This window comes from Tiliqua scincoides, chromosome 2 (assembly GCF_035046505.1).
Source record: "Tiliqua scincoides isolate rTilSci1 chromosome 2, rTilSci1.hap2, whole genome shotgun sequence".
Classification (NCBI taxonomy): domain Eukaryota; kingdom Metazoa; phylum Chordata; class Lepidosauria; order Squamata; family Scincidae; genus Tiliqua; species Tiliqua scincoides.
Genome location: NC_089822.1, coordinates 264,841,997 through 264,859,015, shown reverse-complemented (window position 1 = coordinate 264,859,015; position 17,019 = coordinate 264,841,997). Strand labels below are relative to the sequence as shown.

General features: G+C 48.4%; 2 protein-coding genes and 1 pseudogene across 6 annotated transcripts in view; all 3 read left to right on the top strand.

The window, feature by feature from the left end:
* LOC136640310 (zinc finger protein 850-like) overlaps nt 1-10,633 on the top strand; it is a 196,950-nt gene extending 186,317 nt beyond the window's left edge. The window contains exons 1-3 of one of the 2 annotated variants that reach the window (XM_066615338.1): nt 7,048-8,138; nt 8,223-9,485; nt 9,570-10,633. In XM_066615338.1, coding sequence (XP_066471435.1) covers nt 7,354-8,138; nt 8,223-9,485; nt 9,570-10,275 — 2,754 coding nt within the window. In that variant the 5' untranslated portion in view covers nt 7,048-7,353 and the 3' untranslated portion in view covers nt 10,276-10,633. Of the gene's footprint in view, nt 1-7,047 lie in introns of those variants that run through there. The other variant, XM_066615337.1, reaches the window with a different exon arrangement.
* Nucleotides 1-17,019, top strand: part of LOC136640460 (zinc finger protein 420-like) — a 123,410-nt gene that overhangs the window by 27,190 nt on the left and 79,201 nt on the right. For 2 of the 4 annotated variants that reach the window (XR_010793788.1, XR_010793787.1), the window contains exons 7-8: nt 2,144-2,303; nt 6,607-6,966. The exons of 1 other annotated variant lie outside the window; for it this stretch is intronic. The gene's annotated coding sequence lies outside the window, so the exon portion shown is untranslated. Of the gene's footprint in view, nt 1-2,143; nt 2,304-6,606; nt 6,967-17,019 lie in introns of those variants that run through there. One more of the 4 variants, XR_010793789.1, reaches the window with a different exon arrangement.
* LOC136639155 (zinc finger protein 239-like) lies at nt 13,042-14,428 on the top strand (annotated as a pseudogene).

Here is a 17,019-nt window from a genome sequence, read left to right as displayed (position 1 = left end):
CTGGTCTTCACCACTCGGAAAAGTTTGGTGTCGTCTGCAAACTTAGCCACTTCACTGCTCAACCCTGTCTCCAGGTCATTTATGAAGAGGTTGAAAAGCACCGGTCCCAGGACAGAGCCTTGGGGCACACCGCTTTTCACCTCTCCATTGTGAAAATTGCCCATTGACACCCACTCTCTGCTTCCTGGCCTCCAACCAGTTCTCAATCCATGAGAGGACCTGTCCTCTAATTCCCTGACTGTGGAGTTTTTTCAGTAGCCTTTGGTGAGGGACCGTGTCAAACGCCTTCTGAAAGTCCAGATATATAATGTCCACAGGTTCTCCCACATCCACTTGCCTGTTGACCTTTTCAAAGAATTCTATAAGGTTTGTGAGGCAAGACTTACCCTTACAGAAGCCATGCTGACTCTCCCTCAGCAAGGCCTGTTCGTCTATTTGTTTTGAGATCCTATCTTTGATGAGGCATTCCACCATCTTACCCGGTATGGATGTTAGGCTGACCGGCCTATAGTTTCCCGGGTCCCCCCTCTTTCCCTTTTTAAAAATAGGCATGACATTTGCTATCCTCCAATCTTCTGGCACCGTGGCCGTTTTGAGGGACAAGTTGCATACCTTAGTCAAGAGGTCTGCAACTTCATTCTTCAATTCCTTAATAACTCTTGGGTGGATGCCATCAGGGCCCGGTGACTTATTGATCTTTAATTTATCAATGAGGTCTGAAACATCTTCTCTTTTAACCTCTATCTGACTTAACTCCTCGGTCAGGAGGGGCCGTTGAGGCAGTGGTATCTGCACAACTTGCACTTCCCTGTGATTATACATTAAAAAGTCTGGAAGAGTAGATCATTGATTAAGTCAATCACTGAATATGCAAACACCTTAGAGGGCAAAGACTCTAGCAGCAAAGACTAAACCATTGTATTACCTAACCTCCACCTAAATCGTTGATTATTGTTAACTAAATCACTGCTATTGTGTGCATCCTGACTCCAAATTCCCAGCAGGAGGGACAGAAAGCAAGCTACCCCCCCCCCAGGTCAGCCTTGGCAGATAAGCTGACTTCCTGTTCACCAGTTTCTCTTGCTTGCTCCACCTGTCCCACTGTGTGTGGTGAGCATGCGCATCCAGATCAGCTTTAGGACACATCCGGGTCACCCAGGGTCAGCAAAAACCCTTAAAAAGAGAAGGCTGCCATGTGCTCGCTCTCTCTCTGGCTGCCCTTCCAAGGCAGGTCCTCCCTCCAGGACTCCCCCCCCCCAATCCATCTGCTCCTCAGGACAGGTAACTATATCTGCCTCTGGAACCTTTAACCCTCTCACCTCCCTTTCTTTCCCCTTCTCTCCCCCATCTTTAGTCAGCAACTGGGTTATGCAGACCAGGGACCCCTAAAATCCTTCCCTAATATCCTTCTCTTTTCCTAATCTTCTCGGATGCACTGAATACCCTTCACACGCAACCACCATGAAAGCTAGGTACAATATATATAAGGACTAGTACCACAAAATATGCATTATGTTTATCTGTGTGCTTTTGTAATAAAAATATAATCTTTGATTGAAAGTTATCTTTCTCCCAGTCTCCTCTTTAAGCTAAACAAGGGATTTTCTCTGCATTACACTTTCTTGTTATCTAGCCTGCAATCCTGAAGTTTCCAAAAGGGTAATATAATAATTCCCCTTAAAACATAACAGCCCTTTTTGGCAACACCTCCACCCCAGCAAACATGTGGACTCAGCAGACATGGACTCACCACCTCAGCCCCTCTGCTGAGTCCAAATGCAGTTGTGGCGCAGGGGGAATCCCAGGGCAGAGGTGGGTAGAAAGGAGACGCTCCCCCGCCTTGTGGAGATGCCCAGATTGGAAGCCCAGCCAGTGGAGGGAAAGGGGAGGTGGCTGAGAAGAAGACCAACTGCAGCGCCTCCCCATTGCATGCTAAGCTATGTGTCTGCTCTCAGTTCCTGTGGTGTGGGTTTAGACATGGGCAATTTAAAAGCTGAAACAGAGAGGGCCAGAAGGGGCCATTCAGCACTGAAACCCATGCAGAGAAGGGGGTGTGTAGGAGGGACACTGGAGGACAGTATTTTAGCCCTGGGACTGTTGATTGTTTTAACTATTGTACATTTTTTCCTCTTGGTTTCAACAGATGCAGTTGGGATAAGTATTGTAAGAAAGAGAGGTGGAATTTGAAGCTGAAAAGGATCCTTCCTTGCCTGATCCAAAAGAAGCGTAGAAGTCATTAGAGAACTGGTCTCTTCCAGATAAGGAACAGAGGAGGACAAAGCAAAGCCAGGTGATCTTTCAAGGTGTGTGTCTCAGCAGGTTGGGGGTGCTGGAGTCTCATTCCACTTAGGACCAAAGTGCCCAGACATCTCTGCTGCATCCAACCAGCTTACAGCCCCTGCAGCTGCAATGGGCAAATTTAGAGAATTGTAGAACTGCCCAGTGACCATAAGGGTTTATGGCTACTTGATCACCCTGAGGGTAATAAAAAGATTACCCGGCCATAAAGGAGTGTGGTCTGATTTCCTTCACACCCAGCTAGTCTTGGAAATGGAGGCCATTTCCAAGAATCTGCATACAGCACGGCTCCTATCCACCCCACAAGACTGCCGTCCTTGAGTAGACTGGAGCGTAGAGGCCCTGACCCCTTAGACCAGGGGTCTGCAACCTTAAACACTCAAAGAGCCATTTGGACCCATTTTCCGGAGAGAAAAAACCTCAGGAGCCACAAAACCCTTTTGACATCTAAAATGAAGATAATACTGCATATATAGTTTTTTTTCACCTTTATGCTCTTATAGGTCCCATTTTAATAATGTAGCCCCCTCTTGTAGCTTTTAGTTAGATTTGTCATACATTCTTGTCCTGTGTTTTCAGACGCCTGGTCCTCTATGGTGTTTTGCCTGATTCCAAGGCCATTCTCTGCCTGGAGAATTAGGTCTACTTTAAGCAAATTAGCTCCTCTTCTTTCCCCCAACAAATGACCCTGGTTCTGCCCTGCAGTCCTGCTGGACCCCACCTCCAGGGTAGCTCACCTGTTCAACCTGCAGAGGTCCTCTCTCCTGCCAGCAGCCTCCCACCACTACAGCAGACCCCTGGGTCCTCAGTAGGTCTTGGGCACAGCAGCCACACACCAAACTCCTGTGTCTCCAGCAGTCCATTAGTCACAAAGTCAGTCAGAGCATCCAGGGCAAAGTCCAAAGTCAATAAGCCAAGTCACAGTCCAAGATCAGATTCCAAAGTAAGTCAGAGTATCCAAGTCAAAGTCAATTAGCCTAGCCTCTCCTACCTCCAACCTGAACTCCTTCTACAACCCACACCCCCTTCCTCAGGTGCTCCTTATATCCCTGAGGGCCCTATTGCCTTCAAGTGGCTGCAGCTGAGCAGCACACTCTGCTGGATGCCCAGGCCTTACCCTTAAAGGGGCCACTGCTGACACCACATCTACCTCCTCACCAGATCTTCCAGGACTCCAATACATATGTTGGTTATGACATCTGCTTATCTTACATGGATACTAAAGAACTCCCCCCACCTTCCAGAGGCACCCTGCTGGAAGGAAAAAAGGACACAGACTCCAGAGAAGAAGCCAAAGCTGGGGGGGAAGGTGGGGGGGGGCAACCACAGGCCAGCTTCTGCCCTGCCTGCCTGCCTCCCTCCCTCCCTCACTCAGGCTGCAACCCTCTCCACACTATCCTGGGAGTAAGCCCCATTGGCTACAATGGGACTTCTGAGCAGACAAGTTGGTTGGAGCTCTCAGGCTGCAGTCCTCTCCGCACTTTCCTGGGAGGAAGCCTTACTGACTACTTGTGAGTAGACCTGCATAGGTGGGGGCTGAGGCTGCAGCCCTCCACACCTTCCTGGGAGGAAGCCCCACTGACTACAGCAGTGCTTACTTGTGAGTAGACCTGCACAGGAGGAGGCTGAGAATACAGCCCTCCACACCTTCCTGGGAGTAGCCCAGGGACTACATCGGGGCTTACTCTGGAACAGACCTGCATGGGCTCCCACTCACCTGTCCTTGCACTTGGTCTTGAGCAGGCTTCAAGGCTGCCATCCCAGGCACCCTTTCCTGGGAGCAAGCTTCATTCATTCATGGGCAATTTTCACAATGGAGAGAGGTGAAAAGCGGTGTGCCCCAAGGATCTGTCCTGGGACCGGTGCTTTTCAACCTCTTCATAAATGACCTGGAGACAGGGTTGAGCAGTGAAGTGGCTAAGTTTTCAGATGACACCAAACTTTTCCGAGTGGTAAAGACCAAAAGTGATTGTGAGGAGCTCCAGAAGGATCTCTCCAGACTGGCAGAATGGGCAGCAAAATGGCAGATGCGCTTCAATGTCAGTAAGTGTAAAGTCATGCACATTGGGGCAAAAAATCAAAACTTTAGATATAGGCTGATGGGTTCTGAGCTGTCTGTGACAGATCAGGAGAGAGATCTTGGGGTGGTGGTGGACAGGTCGATGAAAGTGTCGACCCAATGTGCGGCGGCAGTGAAGAAGGCCAATTCTATGCTTGGGATCATTAGGAAGGGTATTGAGAACAAAACGGTTAGTATTATAATGCCGTTGTACAAATCGATGGTAAGGCCACACCTGGAGTATTGTGTCCAGTTCTGGTCGCCACATCTCAAAAAAGACATAGTGGAAATGGAAAAGGTGCAAAAGAGAGCGACTAAGATGATTACGGGGCTGGGGCACCTTCCTTATGAGGAAAGGCTACGGCGTTTGGGCCTCTTCAGCCTAGAAAAGAGACGCTTGAGGGGGGACATGATTGAGACATACAAAATTATGCAGGGGATGGACAGAGTGGATAGGGAGATGCTCTTTACACTCTCACATAATACCAGAACCAGGGGACATCCACTAAAATTGAGTGTTGGGCGGGTTAGGACAGACAAAAGAAAATATTTCTTTACTCAGCGCGTGGTCGGTCTGTGGAACTCCTTGCCACAGGATGTGGTGCTGGCGTCTAGCCTAGACGCCTTTAAAAGGGGATTGGACGAGTTTCTGGAGGAAAAATCCATTATGGGGTACAAGCCATGATGTGTATGCGCAACCTCCTGATTTTAGGAATGGGTTAAGTCAGAATGCCAGATGTAGGGGAGAGCACCAGGATGAGGTCTCTTGTTATCTGGTGTGCTCCCTGGGGCATTTGGTGGGCCGCTGTGAGATACAGGAAGCTGGACTAGATGGGCCTATGGCCTGATCCAGTGGGGCTGTTCTTATGTTCTTATGTTCTTATCCACTGTAATGGGGCTTACTACTGAGTAGACACACAGGATGTCTCCTCTGCTGTGGAGGAAAAGCCTCTCCTTGCACTGAGTGGGGACCTGCTCAGGGAAAGGCGGGCTGCAAGGGCTCACAATGGCTGAGGAGGAGGGCAGCTCAGGATTGGCTGGTGGTCAGCCAGTGAAGGGCCCTGAGCCATTCCAACAGAAAAAGCCAGGAGCCTGCTGGATGCTGATTGGCTGAGCCTGCTGGAGAGTTGGGGAAGGGAAAAACAGGGAACTTAAGCCTGCAGAGAGGGCAAAATTGAAAAAGGAAACCAATGTGGGGCAGGTGGGGGTGAAGGGAGAGGAGGGCAGTGAGCTCAGGGGGCAGAGGGAAGCAGCCTGCACTCCCAACACAGGTGCCTCCTGTCATACTCTTTGCCACTTTCACCTGGAGGAGCCTCAGCAGACAGCTGAAAGCCGCATGCGGCTGTAGAGCCACAGGTTGCTGACCCCTGCCTTAGACCCTCTTTCCTGAGGTGTCAAGGGACTCTCTCAACACCTAAGAGAGAGGAAACAGAGAGCAAAAATCAGAGCTTAGTTTACATTTTTGGTGGGTCGTGAAACTGACAAGCTGATAGCTAACGAGGAAAATGTATTGAACCCTATGAAAACAATAATGGAGAAGCATGTACGTGCTTACTCATAAGTAGGTGACCGTGCCTTGGTCCAAAGCAAATGGGAATGCAAGGCCACCAGTCAGATCTGATGACTGTGGAACTCAACAGTGCTCCAGGAGGTGGTCGTCCCCTCCCCCAACAATAGTAGAAAGAATGAAGACCAAAGCATGAGCAGGTGGTAAAGTGAAACATTTTTTTAGTCTGATAAAGCTAGGTGGGTCCCAATAGAGTGTTGATTTAAAAAAGTGTGTCCTGGTGCTAGAATGTTTGGGAACCACGGTTGTAGAGGAATATTCCACTGCACTCTTGGACCTCGTAGTTTCAATCGTTCTCCTCCCAGATCTTCTCTTCTGTCCTAGGCTGCCTCCTGCCTGTTTCTCCTTTCAGGTGGGTGCAGTAACTGCTTTATCCTAATTGAGGTTTGGGTGACACCAGCACCATCGAAAGAGGGTTTTGCAGACGTGCCCCGGCTGATCTCCAGCTTATGTGGAACTGTCCCTCCAGGCTTATTTGTTTGTTAGTGCTCAAGCTCATTCAGTATTTATTGCGATTTTTAAAGAAACAAACACGTTCATCGACAAGCCCCGGTATAGAAAGGACAGAATTCAGTGCCACTGAACCCACTGGGTTTTACTTCTGAGTATATACACCTAGATGTGTGTGTTTGAGGTCCCGTTTCTCTATTGTGCTGCTAAACAAGTTTCCCTCTCCTTGCAGCAAGCTACAGAGAAGACAGTGAAGACCAGAGGGAGCCATGTGGGGTGTCACTGGAAACAACTACATGTGACCTGCAGGAAGTGACTTTTAGAGACCAGGATGGATCGGTGAGGCAGGAGGGAAGCCCAGCTCCTCTCTGGAGTACTCAGGGCCCAAATCTATTCAACTTTCCAGCACTGAGGTAAGGGAACAAACATCTTGAGGAGGGCTGTGCAACTGCCTCCTTACCACAGGATGCAGCATGGCTGCGCCAGCACTGGAAAATTGGAAAGGATTAGACCCATCAGGGTTATGATGGACATGAAATCCTGATCAAGCAGGAACATCTCAAAGGGAAGAGAAGAAAGAGGCTTCCATTGCAGCAGGAGAGAATCAGTTGTACATCCAACATTACTAAACTCAGCAAAATTCACACAGAGAAGATATGAAAAAAGGGAGAAACCTGCACATTAAAAAGATCAAGGATGCAGAAGGGAAATGAGAAAGAGAAATGGAAAAATGAATCTGGTACTCATCAGAATGGAGATTTCGTTGTCATCCCAGTTAAACCACAAAATGGAATTGGAAAGAGGAAAGAGAAGTGCCCCCAATGTGCACGGATCCCAAGAGTAAATCACAACTAAGAAGACATCAAAGAACCACACAGGGGGAAAACCATAACAGTGCTTGGAGTGTGGAAAGAGCTTGAGTCAGAGCTCAGACATGACTGTGCATAAAAGAACCCCCCTCAAGGGATAAACTGTATCAATGCTTGGAGTGTGGAAGAGCCTCAGGATGTACTCAAGCCTGACTGTGCATCAAAGGACCCATGCAGGTGAGAAAACTTATCAATGCTTGGAGTGTAGAAAGAACTTCAGTCAGAGCTCACAGCTGACTAAGCATCAAAGGATCCACAGTGGGGAGAAACCACATCTATGCTTGGAGTGTGGAAAGAGCTTCAGTTGCAGCTCAACCTTGACTAAGCATCAAAGAACCCACACAGGGGAAAAGCCATACCAATGCTTGGAGTGTGGAAAGAGCTTCAGTAGAAGGTTAAACTTCACTGGGCATCAAAGGACCCACACAGGGGAGAAACCATATCAATGCTTGGAGTGTAGAAAGAGCTTCAGTAGGAGCTCACAGCTGACTTCGCATGAAAGGATCCACACAGGGGAGAAACCACATCTATGCTTGGAGTGTGGAAAGAGCTTCAGTTGCAGCTCAACCTTGACTAAGCATCAAAGAACCCACACAGGAGAAAAACCATATCAATGCTTGGAGTGTGGAAAGAGTTTCCGTTGCAGCTCAACCCTGACTAAGCATCAAAGAACCCACACAGGGGAGAAACCATATCAATGCTTGGAGTGTGGAAAGAACTTCATTCAGAGCTCACAGTTGACTTTGCATCAAAGGATCCACACAGGGGAGAAACCACATCTATGCTTGGAGTGTGGTAAGAGCTTCAGTTGCAGCTCAACCTTGACTAAGCATCAAAGAACCCACACAGGGGAAAAGCCATACCAATGCTTGGAGTGTGGAAAGAGCTTCAGTACGTGCTCATACCTCACTTTGCATCAAAGGACCCACAGAGGGGAGAAACCATATCAATGCTTGGAGTGTGGAAAGAGCTTCAGTAGAAGGTTAAACTTGACTGGGCATCAAAGGACCCACACAGGGGAGAAACCATATCAATGCTTGGAGTGTGGAAAGAGCTTCAGTAGGAGCTCACAGCTGACTTCGCATGAAAGGAGCCACACAGGGGAGAAACCATATCAATGCTTGGAGTGTGGAAAGAGCTTCAGTTGCAGCTCAACCTTGACTAAGCATCAAAGAACCCACACAGGGGAGAAACCATATCAATGCTTGGAGTGTGGAAAGAACTTCATTCAGAGCTCACAGTTGACTTTGCATCAAAGGATCCACACAGGGGAGAAACCACATCTATGCTTGGAGTGTGGAAAGAGCTTCCGTTGCAGCTCAACCTTGACTAAGCATCAAAGAACTCACACAGGGGAGAAACCATATCAATGCTTGGAGTGTGGAAAGAACTTCATTCAGAGCTCACATCTGATTTTGCATCAAAGGATCCACACAGGGGAGAAACCACATCTATGCTTGCAGTGTGGTAAGAGCTTCAGTTGCAGCTCAACCTTGAGTAAGCATCAAAGAACCCACACAGGGGAAAAGCCATACCAATGCTTGGAGTGTGGAAAGAGCTTCAGTACGAGCTCATACCTCAGTTTGCATCAAAGGACCCACACAGGGGAGAAACCATATCAATGCTTGGAGTGTGGAAAGAGCTTCAGTAGGAGGTTAAACTTGACTGGGCATCAAAGGGCCCACACAGGGGAGAAACCATATCAATGCTTGGAGTGTGGAAAGAGCTTCAGTAGGAGCTCACAGCTGACTTCGCATGAAAGGAGCCACACAGGGGAGAAACCATATCAATGCTTGGAGTGTGGAAAGAGCTTCAGTACGAGCTCAAACCTGACTGTGCATCAAAGGACCCACACAGGGGAGAAACCATATCAATGCTTAGAGTGTGGAAAGAGCTTCCGTTTCAGCTCAACCCTGACTAAGCATCAAAGAACCCACACAGGGGAGAAATCATATCAATGCTTTGAGTGTGGAAAGAACTTCATTCAGAGCTCACAGCTGACTTTGCATCAAAGGATCCACACAGGGGAGAAACCACATCTATGCTTGGAGTGTGGAAAGAGCTTCAGTTGCAGCTCAACCTTGACTAAGCATCAAAGAACCCACACAGGGGAAAAGCCATACCAATGCTTGGAGTGTGGAAAGAGCTTCAGTAGGAGCTCAAACCTCACTTTGCATCAAAGGACCCACACAGGGGAGAAACCATATCAATGCTTGGAGTGTGGAAAGAGCTTCAGTAGGAGGTTAAACTTGACTGGGCATCAAAGGACCCACACAGGGGAGAAACCATATCAATGCTTGGAGTGTGGAAAGAGCTTCAGTAAGAGCTCAAACCTGACTGTGCATCAAAGAACCCACACAGGGGAGAAACCATATCAATGCTTGGAGTGTGGAAAGAGCTTCCGTTTCAGCTCAACCCTGACTAAGCATCAAAGAACCCACACAGGGGAGAAATCATATCAGTGCTTTGAGTGTGGAAAGAACTTCATTCAGAGCTCAAACCTGACTGTGCATCAAAGGACCCACACAGGGGAGAAACCATATCAATGCTTGGAGTGTGGAAAGAGCTTCAATAGGAGCTCAACCCTGACTAAGCATCAAAGGACCCACACAGGGGAGAAACCATATCAATGCTTGGAGTGTGGAAAGAGCTTCAGTAAGAGCTCAAACCTGACTGTGCATCAAAGAACCCACACAGGGGAGAAACCATATCAATGCTTGGAGTGTGGAAAGAGCTTCCGTTTCAGCTCAACCCTGACTAAGCATCAAAGAACCCACACAGGGGAGAAATCATATCAATGCTTTGAGTGTGGAAAGAACTTCATTCAGAGCTCAAACCTGACTGTGCATCAAAGAACCCACACATGGGAGAAACCATATCAATGCTTGGAGTGTGGAAAGAAATTCATTCAGAGCTCACAGCTGCATCAAAGGATCCACACAGGGGAGAAACCATATCAATGCTTAGAGTGTGGAAATTGCTTCAGTCAGAGCTCACACCTGGCTCTGCATCAAAGTACCCACACAGGGTAGTAGCCATATTAATGCTTGGAGTGCGGAAAGAGCTTCAATAGGAGCTCAAACCTGACTCTGCATCAAAGAACCCACACAAGGGAGAAACCACATCAATGCTTTTAGTGTGGAAAGAGCTTCGGGATGAATTCAAGCTTGACTGTGCATCAGATCACCCCCACAGGGGAGAAAGCTTAGAAATGCTTAGAGTGTGGAAAGCGTTTCCCTGGAAAACAAGCCTGTCAGTGCATCAAAGCATTAAAGAACTCAGAATGGGAAAAATCCATATCGCCATACATCGTTTGGAGCTCCAATCTGACAGCATATCAAGCACACCTTAATCGGGAGCAGCCACATAAATGCTTGGAGTCTGTAAGAAGTTTCACTCATTCCTTTATAGTACAGGTCGGTCCTCTGCTTCCCGAACCCCCGCAGATACCGAAACAGACAGATAACCAATTCTGTGGCTTGGGGCCCTCACCTGACTTCCGGATGCGACAGGAAGGGCCTTCTTGTGATATCCAAAGGGCTCAGAAAACCTCCCAGATGCAACCAAAAGGCACTTCCATTCATGTCCCGGAGGTTCTTTGTGAGTCCTCCAGCCAGATGTTCTCAACCTGCAGTGGGATGGGTCCTGACAGATTCTCATTCTAAAAAATGGGTCCTGGTGCTAAATGTGTGAGAACCACTGCTGTACTCATCAAGGTAGTCTTCAGAACACAAGGCAGGATTGGTGGGTCCAGACCTGGAAAGAGACCTTCCTCCTCCCAGAGGAGCAAAAGGGGGTGGGAACCACTTCCTGCTCTGCCCCTTCCTTTGCGCCTCCTCTGCTCAAGTGTCTGAGTCAGCAGCTCCCCCTCCCATGCTGCAAGGGGGGGGTCCCAGGACTGCAGTGGTAGGAAGAAATTAAGAGGGGTGGGAGAGGAGCCCCCAGGGGGATGAGGCAGTCAAGCTCAAAGCCTGGCTGGTGAAGGGAAAGGGGGGCTGAGAAGAGGAGCTGCAACACCAAACTTTTCCAAATGGTGAAGACGAGATCAGATTGTGAAGAGCTCCAGAAAGATCTCTCCGAACTTCAGACTGGGCAGCAAAATGGCAGATGCGTTTCAATATAAGTGAGTGTAAAGTCATGCACATTGGATCAAAGAATCAAAACTTTACATATAGGCTAATGGGTTCTGAGCTGTCTGTGACAGATCAGGAGAGAGTTCTTGGGGTCCTTGTGGACAACGGCGATGGAAGTGTCGACCCAATGTGTGGCAGCAGTAAAGAAGGCTAATTCCATGCTTGGGATCATTAGGAAAGGTCTTGAGAACAAAAAAGTTAATATTATATGTGAGGCCTCACTGTGGGGGGGGAGGGCCCACCCGGCTTTCCCGAGGGGGGCCCTCTTGTGGAGGCCTCAGAACACTTCACCAGATGAAGGGGGTTTGTGTCACCCGGTTCCCTCTCTTTGGTTTGGCAGCATTTGCCAGTCTGGAGCAGGGGCTGCTAACAGCAGATCCTCCTGCCTGCTCTTCTGACTCCCAACCGCCTTGTCATCCCTGGCCTCTAGGTTTATGTAGGGCAGATCCCTCCCCTTTGGCCCCTCCCCTTCCCTCACAGGGAGGGTACATAAAGGGCCTATCTCTGGGACTGCCCTCCCCTGGGATTACCACAGTTCCTCCCCTTCCTCTCTCTGTTTCCCTCCCGCCTCCTCTCACCTGGAGCTGCCAGGCTTGTTCCTAAGAGGGCTGGGAAGGCTGCTGCCTCTGCTCTGGTCTCTGCCTTTGGGGGGGTGGGCTGGCCCTGCCCACCTGGGTCCTGTAGCTCTGCAGGCAACTCGGGGAGGTCCAGCTGTGGGCTCCTGATGTCACAGCCAGGTGCCCTGCCCGGCAAGGGAGGCCATGGTTGGTTGGGCGAGGGAGTGCTCCCCTTCCCCCCAAGGCGGGGGAGCGAAGCGGGGGTTCAGCACGCAGTGTTCCTCTGCTGTGCCTTGCCGCCCACAGGAGTGCCCAGGCACTATGGGGAGGTGGGCCCATGATCCACCGGCTCCCTCCCTGATCCTCTGGCCAAGAAGCCTTCTCCCTGGGTATGCTGGGGACTTGTGGGAGGAGGGGAACCCCGACATTATAATGCCGTTGTACAAATCTGGAGTATTTGTACCACGCCACACCTGGAGTATTGTGTCCAGTTCTGGTCGCCATATCTCAAAAAGGATATAGTGGAGATGGAAAAGGTGCAAAGGAGAGTGGCCAAAATGATGACTGGGCTGGGGCACCTTCCCTCTGAGGAAAGGCTACAGCGATTGGGCCTCTTCAGCCTAGAAAAGATGCGCCGGGGGGGGGGGGGGGACATGATTGAGACATACAAAATAATGCATGGGAAGGATAGAGTGGATAGAGAGATGCTCTTTACACTCTCACATAACACCAGAACCAGGGGACATCCACTAAAGTTGCGTGTTGGGAGAGTTAGGACAGACAGAAGAAAATATTTCTCTACCCAGCATGTAATTCATCTGTAATTAGTCTGTGGAACTCTTGCCACAGGAAGTAGGTATGTGCAATCTCTTGATTTTAGAGGCAGGCTGCCTCTGTTTGCCAGAAGCAGGGGAGGGCACTGGGACGCAGGTTGTGTCCATTGTCTTGTGAGCTCCCTCAGGCATTTGGTGGGCCACTGTAAGATACAGGAAGCTGGAGTAGATGGGGCGTTGGCCTGATCCAGTGGGGCTGTTCTTATGTTCTTATGACAATCCCCCCCCCCCATTTGCATCCTAAACTTTGGGTCTGCTCTGGGATGGTTTGATTTTCTGGTGGGGGTTTTGGCAGGGACAGTGGAAAACCTGGAACAGGGAGGGCCAGCAGGGGCCCTTCAGCACTGCAGAAAACTTGGGGTGTGGAAACCATCAGCACAAGAATTCATCCCACTCCCCATAAGAAAATATGTGAAAGGGCGAAAGCTAAAAACCCAAAAAGATCAAGAACTTGGAAGGTAAATGAGCCAGAGAAATGGGAAAATAAATCTGATGCTCATCAGAATAGGGATTTCAGTGTCATCCCAGTCAATCTGCAGAAAGAAACTGGAAAGAGGAGTGAGAAATGCCCTCAATGTGCTACTACCTTCAGCAGTAAGGCAGACTTTGTAAGACATCAAAGAACACACACAGGAGAAGCCATATAAGTGCTTGGAATGCAGAAAGAGCTTCAGTCGGAGCTCACAATTAGATGTGCATCTGAGAATTCACAGAGGGGAAAAAACCTGCAAATGCTTGCAGTGTGGAAAGAGCTTCAAACAGAGCAGATACCTGACTGTGCACCAAATAACCCACACAGGGGAGAAACCATATCAGTGCTAAGAGTGTGGAAAGAGCTTCAGTGTGAACTCAAGTCTGACTCTGCATCAAAAAACCCACATAGGAGAAAAGCCATATAAATGCTTGGAGTGTGGAAAGAGCTTCTGTAACAGCAGAAATCTTACCATCCATCAAAGATGCCACAAAGGGGAGAAACCATATGAATGCTTGGAGTGTGGAAAGAGCTTCAGTTAGAGCTCACACCTGGCTGTGCATAAAGGATCCCACACAGGGGGAAAGTATATACAGTTAGTTCTTGGTATCTGCACAGTTTAAGTTCCTGGAAATCCCAGGAGGTACCCAATCCACAGATAAGGAATCATTGATCCCAATCAATCAGTTGGCACTGAATGGCTCCAACAGCAACATGTTAGAGCAGGGGTGCCCAACCCCCCGCCCGAGGGCCACTAGCAGCCCTCGCGGCCTCTCAATGCGGCCCTCAGGGAGCCCCCAGTCTCCAATGAGCCTCTGGCCCTCCGGAGATTTGTTGAAGCCCACACTGGCCCAATGCAACTTCCCTCAGCGTGAGGGCGACTGTTTGACCTCTTGTGTGAGCTGTGGGATGAGAGCTCCTTCCACTGCTTGCTCTTTCATATCTGTGATGCAGCAGTGGCAGCAAAGGAAAGGCCAGCCTTGCTTTGTGCAAGGCCTTGAGCTATTGCAAGACCTTCATTCATTCATATAAGTTCATCTTTAATATATTCATTTATGAAAACTTATGTAAATTTATTCAAATTTTCAATTTAAATTAATTCTTTCCCCCCCGGCCCCCGACACAGTGTCAGAGAGCTGATGTGGCCCTCCTGCCAAAAACTTTGGACACCCCTGTGTTAGAGGGAGGGGTCGCTTCACCAGCCTGAGCACAAATCCTGAGAGGCAGGTGGCAGTCCTGCTCCCCATGGATAAACACATCCACGGGTCTCAAATCATCATGTAGAGAGAACTCACAAGGAAGGCTTGGAGTGCGGAAAGAGCTTTAGTCAAAACTCTGATTAGGCAGCATATGGAGGAGAGGCCTGACTGGAAAAAGTGGTTGAAAGGAGTGCGAATAAAGAAGGAGCACAACCTAGGCAAGGGGGACGGGAGGAACTGAGTGGTATGGAAAATCCTGGGCCATGTCCCAAGGGGTAGGAGAGGGGGGACCGGAATGGGGGTCTGGTTTGCATGGACCCCTGAGCTCTGGCCAGCACCAATGCAACCCTCATGCCAACTCTTCCCTGGAGGTGGGAGGACCCTACAACCCATATCTGCTCTTACACTGATATGTTGGCTGGCACCCTGGCTATCGGTTGCTGGGGTTTGGAAAACAAGCTGCCCCTTAAGACACCAGATTCTGGAGTGTAGGAGCCCCCAAGAGTGAGGTAACCCTGAGGGGTGGCAATGACTGTGCCGCCACGCGTGAGCCCCCTCCCCCGCACAAGATTTTGTTCAGGCTGTGTTTCTTCTGTTGGACATTGCCAGAACGAACCCTTGTACTGAAGAACTTTCCTCATACACCTCTAGTTTCTGTGCCTGGAAGAATCTGTTTGACTGTGAGCTGCCTCGTTTGGGGGAGGAAAAGGAGGCCAGAAGAGGGTTGGGCCCATTCATGGAGGATAGACCTGTCCATGGCTACTGTGTGGGATCTCAGGGTCCAGCGACAGAATTTTTTTAGTTTCATTTTTAAACTTTGCTTTTAAATTGTATTTGTACTTTTAAATTTTTTAAGGGAATTGTTAGCTCTCATGGGGGTGTCAGGCAACTTACATTCCATTAAATAAATAGATGTGTGTATTTTGTGTGTGCATCTCTGAAGGTTTATTTCATTTCTTTCCCATCTTTCCTCTAAGCTGCTCACAGCATCATTTATGGTTCTTCCCTTGCTCTTCCCTTCCGTTCCTTGCACCTCAGGGGTGGCACAAGTCCCCATTGTGACACAAGGCCCATTGGGGCCAGGGTGGCTTACCCAAGAGTTTCCCCTTACCTTTGGCGGAGCCACTTCAGGGGCCCTACCTTGTGCTGGATACGGTGCAAGCCTCCTGGCTTGCCTATTCCAGCACAAAATAGGATTGTGCTGCACGTGTAAAGTAATGCACATTGGGGCAAGAAATTCACGTGTATGACAATGGGGTCTGAGCTGTTACACACACCTTCTTTCCCAAGTGATTGTTAAGAATCCGAGATTCCGTCACTGACGCAATGCTAAACAGTCACAGACCCTTAAAAGTGTTTAGAGGCTTTATTTAAAGCTATTTACAGTTTAACTGATTCAGTTGGATACAGACGTTTACTCCTAGTTTCTCAGAGAACCACACCCAGAATCTCATATTTATAACCTGCGACAAACAAGACACCCATGTGACACTGCATGTCACTTCCACCTCCTAATTTGGGCATACTTTGACACTGGTGCATGGTTCCAGCCCTAACTAGAAAGTCATTTTTACCCTTCTAAGGAAAAGTTCATGTCCCATAACTTTGTTACACAAGACCCTGGAACTTTCCTTTTGGGAAAGCTATGACGTGCATGTTCTCTTGTGCAGGTCACTTTGACATAATGGCTATCCTGTTTTTAAGAGAAAGACCAGCCTTCTTCTTGGCTCCTATTTCAGTTATTTTCCTTCTTCTGAAGCGAAGTTAGGTTAACCCTCTAAAATCTCTATCAGTTTATTTTCTTTGGCCAAAATGGAACATCTTGGCCAAATATGCTATATATTGCTATATATCTGGTTGGGAACATGCATGTTTGTTTGAACTTTTGTTAGGCCTTCCTTGTTATGTAGGTGCATTTGTTTCTTTATATTATGTGACAGTGTGTATATGTCAAACTAAGGCACTAAGTCTTAACCACACCTTCTTGAGTGCACCTTAATAGTTTGGTTTTGAATTCTCACCTATGTCAACTCCAGTATCCTGCCTCTGGAACTGTGAGGGGAACATACTTCTGGTACTTGGGAGACCAGCATGAAAGAGAACCTGCCATGGTGATAGCTAATGGTGTAGTTTAGAGGGGTACAAAGCAGTTTTCCAGGGAATCTCCCTGTGGCATGCAAGGGATGATAGACATTATGTATGTTAGCAGTAGACTAAGGTATATTTCTAAAAATATATATTTCACTGCATAAAATGCAATATCCTTAGCAATTCAATATTTAATTCTTTTCTCATTTCTGTTAGTACTCCCATATTTTCACATCAATGCTTGCAAAGAGCATCCGTGCCACCTTGTTTATTCCATGGGCTGCTTACTTGGCCTTGCAATCTAAGCCAACTCAAGTCCCTTCAGACTTAAGTAACCTTAAGATCACTGCCATGCTGTTAGCAGTTAGCTTCTATGGCCGACACAATGCTCAATGCACACGTTTGCAAAAGAAGTACTCCAGAATTTGCTCTTTTAACTTTTTTCAGATTTAAATAATACTAAGGACAGACCACTTTATATTTGTGTACAGTGT